At 34.4% G+C, this 7112-nt stretch overlaps 1 protein-coding gene across 1 annotated transcript in view; it reads left to right on the top strand.

Annotated features, from left to right (window-relative positions):
- Positions 1–4590, top strand: part of LOC117122496 (bifunctional D-cysteine desulfhydrase/1-aminocyclopropane-1-carboxylate deaminase, mitochondrial-like) — a 7233-nt gene extending 2643 nt beyond the window's left edge. Inside the window, exons 3-6 of the mRNA XM_033268083.1 lie at positions 543–679; positions 1037–1136; positions 2103–2204; positions 4534–4590. Coding sequence (XP_033123974.1) covers positions 543–679; positions 1037–1136; positions 2103–2204; positions 4534–4590 — 396 coding nt within the window. The remainder of the gene's footprint in view (positions 1–542; positions 680–1036; positions 1137–2102; positions 2205–4533) is intronic.
- The last annotated feature ends 2522 nt before the right edge of the window (positions 4591–7112 follow it).

Genomic DNA, 7112 nt, shown 5'->3' with positions numbered 1-7112 from the left:
CTTCTACTCAGGTCCAGGTCAGAGGTAAATACTTATCAGTGGCAGATTGAAGATGGAACCCTGGGGGGACTCAGCTGACCTGTGCCCCTTCATATTATTTTTAAGTTCTTTTTAAAGAATGGAGAAAATTGTATTCAAATTTAAGTGTAAGAGAGCCATTTCCAGCAATCTAGAGGTGCCACAATTATAGTTTTTCTCAGCCCTACCATGGTTGTTGGACCCTTGGTCTGCGAATGTCTTTCCCTGGACCCCTTTATTCTCAATTTCTTGATTTTCCACTGCTTAATACTCATTATATGACATTCAGTGTAAACATCGCCTCCTCTATCCGCTGGTCTAATTTGAGTCTAGTGTTTTTACTAGCCTTGACTTTTCCCACTTCTTTAAGGCTGTGCTTATACTCACTGCCTATGCCCAGCCAACTGCTCTCCAGGGCTCCAAGTAAATAAATGAAAATAATAATAAAAAAAAATAAATCATTACTTAACACATTCATCTCATATTTTCGATCATTCAGCAATTAATTTTGCATCTTTTATTAGAACCTTTCTGAGACTGGTTGTCATGGGAACATGTTATTGAACAGTTTGATGGGTGCATCCATGTACTTGGTTCCCATAAAAGCTCAAGAGAAGACCGACCTTGAGCCAAGAATGCAGCGGCTTGCCGACAGACTGCAGGAAGTTGCAGTTATGGTTTAAAGTGATGTAAATGTGTGCATTTGTTGTGCAGCAATCACGGCTGCTTTCATCTGTCAAATACATTTTCTTGTAAGTTGTGTGGCCCATCAGCATCCCTCTCCCAGCATTACCTCCTCACCTGCCCTTTGGCTAATAATAGATATCAACTCAGGGTTAGACAAACACATTTTAGCAGTAGAAAAATTTTACATGTATTGAAAACACAGCACAGATGGAGGCTTATACAATGTTTGCCATTGATTTGATGTGTCTTTGTGGGCTCTGTTAAGCATATTCATGTTTTTTTTTTATTAAAATGTTGCCAAATATGTTTTTTCCTTATTTTTGTTTTTTAGAGAGGAAAAGGGTATTAAAGCATATTCAATCCCTATTGGTGGATCCAATGTTGTTGGCCTCCATGGTTACTTGTGTGGCTGGCAAGAACTCTTAGAACAGGTAAGTTGATTGGAGCAAACTAATATATTAAAATATCTGGTTTTTCATCCAGCACAATCTTAACAGATCTATTATGGAATACATTTACTGTATTTAACAGTGTTTAATTTTGAGTAGTGTTGTACTGTAGCTCTGTGGTTGAAATGCTTGCCTGGTAATCCAGGGATCCTGGGCTCTAATCATGCATGCATTAGTTTAATAACTAAAACATCTCCACTCCCAAAGGGTTTATATTGTACCTGTATGCATATGTATCAAATGTGAGTGCAACATTGCACTTGTATATGTAGCAAATAGGAGTGCAACATTTTTTAGCATGTATATAATGATGTCGTGATCATTGATAAAGTGATTGATTGTTTTGATTGATTTTGTTCATTAACACTCTGACCGCCAGGGGATTGAAAAAATAGTATCAGCCACCGCCAGATTTTTAGCCAATTTTAACACCTTTCCGAAGCTCGTAGAGAGTGTGTATGTGATCAGATTGACATGTAGTGAATACTACAAGAACTACAAACATTTTAGCTTTACATTACAATGGTCCCAAACACTTTATTCTAATCACAGTCTGTGACCCGTAACAGTAAAATGAAAATGACACACTTTTGGAGATTTATGCAATTTTGCAAAAGGAAGCTGAGATAATCGCGATTTTGTGAAAGTAAATAAATACTGCTCTATGCTAATGTAAACAAACATATAGTGAAATACTTACGGTCCAGACTGAATATAGTGTTCAAATTGTTAGTACATGTCAGTAATTACCCCATCTATCGGATTCCGTAAAAATACCTGAAATACGGAGATCTCCCTGATTGGCTGTCAAGCATTGCGTCCGTGTTTGGCGGGCAGAGTGTTAATGATTGATTAATGGGATAATTGATTGAATTGATTAATTGGTTTATTGATTGATTGGTTGATTATATATATTTATTGATCATTTTCATTGAATTATTATTTTAGGGAGTGACTGACAGGTTTGATGATGTCATACTGACTGTAGGCAGAGGTGGAACAGCAGCTGGTGTTGCTATTGGCAACTTCCTTTACTGGATCCCATCTCAGGTATTTATTAAGTTGATCTTTTTTATTTGGTGGTTTGGTAAAAAAACTGCAGGACATCTATTAAAGCATAATGACTTAGTACACACACACATATGGAGTGGACTATTAGTGCAATATTGAGCAAGTTTGAAACCTGCGAGTACATTGCTTGTCCTTGTTAAAGCCCTGTACAGACTACTAAAGTTTATTTGACAAAAAATGTGACATGCCTAAATATGGTCATAGTGACATCACAACATCACCATATATAGGTACATCATGACTAAATATGGTCATGATGACATCACATCATCACCATATGTGGCAAAGACAAGCCAAACCAGTCACTCGTCGCAAAATTCAATTTTGAGTTATTAATACAGTGTTAGAGAGTAAAATAATAGCTATAAAATGGTAAAAAAATCATTCAAATCGGACATTTCCTTATGAAGTCAGGTACAAGAGTTTAAACACACAGCTGTTTAAAGAACTATATATGAGAAATCAGCCTTCATAGTTTATGATTTCAGGCATTTATCATGCAGAAACTATCATCAAATCCTTAAAAATGTTGTTTTAACATTGCACATTGGGAAAATAACAGCATAGAATGATGTGTAGGTATATAAAGGTAATAGTTTAGTGCAATAAAATAGATTTTCAAAAATTTGACATTCCAGCATGATTTGGCCATTTTCTAAAAACACGATTTGCGACGAGTGACTTGTTTGGCATCCAGAATATAATACAAAAATATAAAAGTACTTAAGAGCTACTTGAGTGCTTATCACAGTCACCTTTATTGTATGCTTCCGAGTTTTTGCAGTTGGGGTGTCAATCTATCCTTTGACCCCAACCTGGAAAACTAATTCCTTGAATATTTCTGTCGTAAAGTCTCAGGTCTTAAGATATTACTGTTTGCGGTCATTCATTAGTTTTTAAATTTAAAGACAAGAAAGAACATTTTTGAAGCAATTAAAGCAAGGTTATATAATTGCATTGAACATTCTTAAAAAAAAAAAAATACTGCCATTGCTTACTACCAGCTACTCATCTACATGAAATCTTTTAAGTATCATCCTTAATTTACTGCCAATTTATTTACAGTTCAATTTCCAAATTGTTGTTGCTTTTTATGTGATAATTTCCATCCTATCGCTGAGATATAATACATAAATGCTCTATATATAAACAAACAGGAAAAATTTAACAATTATTGTTTTCTATTTCCTGGTAGTGATACTTATTATGCAATCTATAATTTCATTGTAGAATTTTGAGGGAATGTTGTAAAGTTTAATTGGATTATCCAACATGCACAGCACAGCTCTAGTATGAGCTATTAACGCCTGCTGGCTTCTTTATCCTGCATCTATATTTGGTTAAATCCGCACAAAGAAATATTATTGAACATCAGTAAAACCAGCGAATAATCATGAATTATTTAATATGTGTTCATCTGTACTTGGCAATTGATAGCTTTTGATTACAGACAGAAAGATGATGATCTTGACACGGTAAAAATAGTATGCAAGACAGGATCTAATAATATGATTATACTGTATTGAATTGGATTTTTTGTTTCTTAAATACTGAATATTTTATGGATTTTAATGACAAGTTGAATCTGATCTGAATTTCAAACATATTTTATAGATCTGACATTTTGAATTTATAGTTTTAATAGTGCACAGTTTCAGGATTTATAGGTTGCATTCAAAGAAATCACAGGGTTAGTGTCACCAAGGGTATACCTCCTTGGTGTCACAAATAACATTTTGTGGATTTTTTCTAGGGAAAAAAAACAACGTGGCAACTTTTTCTTTAGCTCATATTTTGATGAATCGTATGCTGCTGACTCACAGAATTTGGGAAAGTATTGTTTGTGTGGATTATGTGGATAAAAATGCTGGAAAATTAATGACTTCCTTTCAATCATCTTTGTAACTGTTGGCAATCACACTGACAACTTATCATCTATAACAAAATTCAGGGTTGTAGTTTACACAAAGCAATTTGCATGATAGTTTATCGCAAAGATAAGTGATTTCAATAGATTTGTAAAGGATTGATTTTTGTGTTTTATCATGAATAAACAAGGATCAGTGAAGATGGCACGTCGACCAAAACATATCTGTCACGTTTGGTTGTCAAGGGAATTAAACCAAAATCCAAAGTTCGAAGGTCGTATGTCTGTAGACAGGCAGTTTATAATGGTTTGTTTGAATGCGTTTTTACATGCTTTAAGTTTGAGTATTGTTACACAATAAATATTGCATTGTATGGGTTTCTTGAAAATAATTTATTATAATTAATTAATATTCTTTATTAAGTGCATTTTATTTTTTAGCTTGAGTCTTTCTTAATACTCATTATAAACCTTAATGATGATAATGATGATGAATAAGATAATCACAAGAATATAGCATTGAATTTGTCAGTGGTGAATTTTGATAGGGAGGCAGCTGGCAGCACAATAGTGAAAACTGATATTACACGATATTACATGATATGATGATGAATAAGATAATCACAAGAATATAGCATTGAATTTGTCAGTGGTGAATTTTGATAGGGAGGCAGCTGGCAGCACAATAGTGAAAACTGATATTACACGATATAACATGATATTACATGATATTTGAAACATGAAAATGACATTTAATGTTTTGTCTGTCATATTGCTAAATATATTTATATATATACGGGATCGGCAGCTACCGGACCTGCTATAGTGCCACGCCTACATGTAGGTTAATTCATTACATGTGGGAGTATACTACTAGATAGTGCCTCACTTTTTGATGCATTACAAGCGACTACCGTTTCAAGTACTGTTCTGAGTAGTATACAGTAGCCCCTTTCTGTTGTTTTGCTCTACTGCCTCGCTTCACAAACTTTTTTCCCCCTGGGGCTCATAGTGTGATTTTCCACACTCGACTCGACCCCCTATAAATTGATAGTAAATTTCAAAGTGATTTTTTAATCCCGAAATTTTATACTCATTTTTTACACTATTCGACATTGGTAGTACTATTACATAAATTATTTAATTGGAATACTATTATCAGTGGTGGAATCAAGGAACTCCTTAGAGAGGCCTGTGTAAGGAATTTCTACAGATAGAGGGTCTAACCCACTTCAGCCCCAACATGGTTAGAGCTGAGGTAAGATATTTTATAATTGTGGCACCTCTGAAATAAATTTAAATATAATTTACTTTTTTATTTGTGGGAGATTACCCACCCTGATCACTTAGCAAAACTAATTTACTGATATGCAAGGGCCCAACATTTTACCGCCCCATGACTTGTTAGGCCACTGCAGGCATATAATAAAATATTGGTTTGATAAGGGTTCACCTAAATACTCTGGTGCCTAGCTAGCCCTTTACTATCGATCCTGAACAGTAGGGTAACGCATGTTCTTTCTGGGTCCCAGTATAAATGGGCCCCCGAGAGGCCTCAGGGGGCCCACTAACTACTACCAAACATTCTACCACAACGCCTTGACTATACGGTAACTTTTTCTATTTAAAAAAAACAACTACTGTAGACCAAAATCCCATAAACACACTTTTTGACAGATTTATTAGAAAGGGGCCTTCTACTACAACCCAACATTTTCTATGAAGCCTTGACCAGGAGTTTTGTGTAATCAGGGTATTTGTACTCTTTTCTAATTGTTAGTGTTGCATGTGTTATTGGTATTATTGAAAAGATTACAAAATTGTGAAAATAATTAAAAAAATTATAATCTACCTGGCGTCATTTTATGTATTTTAAAAATCATAACATTTAAAACCTATTAATAGACGGATTTGTCGATGGGCGTCACATGACTTATCTTGGATGTGTAAACAATCGACTGACTCAGACATACAAAATTTGATAATTCCGTCCATCTACCCCTTTTTCCATATTTTCCGCAAATTTTTATATGTTCAAAAATCTATATCTCATTAATTGCTTTTTATCTCATTAACAAAGTTTTTTGTAAAAGTTTAGGAAGAAAATTTTCTGTTTCTATTGTTCATGTTTTCTTCATCTTAATTTGTTGGGTTTCTTTTATTCTATATAAATACATTTCCGAAATAAAGAAATGAATGTAAAAGTTCACTGCACGTTTTTGCTTGTCTTTTTGGGGGTTCATTTCACTTTTATTTCATAATAATGAATGACATGTCTATATGTGGCGAAGACAAGCCAAACCAGTCACTCGTCGCAAAAACCGATTTTGAGTTATTAATACAGTGTTAGAGGGTAAAATAATAGCTATAAAAATGGTAAAAAAATCATTCAAATCGGACATTTCCTTATGAAGTTACAAGCGTTTAACCACACAGCTGTTTAAAGAACAATATATGAGAAATTAGCCTTCAAAGTTTATGATTTCCGGATCTGGACTCGCCAAGTCACCAAGGCCCAACAATTTCCATCCCCACCCACTCTTTATGCTTGCTTTCTCTGAATGTATACATCGAGCAATTACTGATAATTTACTTTTTTGCTTGATTTATTTGTATTTATCAGCTCTGTCCACACAATCAAATTTTCTTTTATAGCCTGATGTGTCTATATATCCCTGGTTCTTCGTATGCTTTCCCCGCGAGGCAATTTAATTTGGCACCGGATGTGCACGGAGTGGTTTGGAACAAGATTATATACGGTAGGCCATAAATAGAATAAATAGCGCCAAAAATTGATCACTGGGTTACTTTCCGTGGTCCTATTCTTCACTGTGTTCAGCCAAAAGCGTGTTATTATTTAGGGGTTAAAATTAAACCCTGTAAACAGACCTATAATACAGGAACGTATCCAGCCCCCTTGTTGTAAACAGTGTTAGATTTCAAATGCTTTTTTTTTGCTAGCCAATACAAATTCTTTCCTGGGATCACTCAAAATGAATACTTTTAAAATATATAAATAT

This window comes from Anneissia japonica, unplaced genomic scaffold (genome assembly GCF_011630105.1).
Source record: "Anneissia japonica isolate Jap-2015-1 unplaced genomic scaffold, ASM1163010v1 scaffold1889_len2455224_cov183, whole genome shotgun sequence".
Lineage (NCBI taxonomy): Eukaryota > Metazoa > Echinodermata > Crinoidea > Comatulida > Comatulidae > Anneissia > Anneissia japonica.
This window is presented reverse-complemented; position numbering and strand designations above follow the sequence as displayed.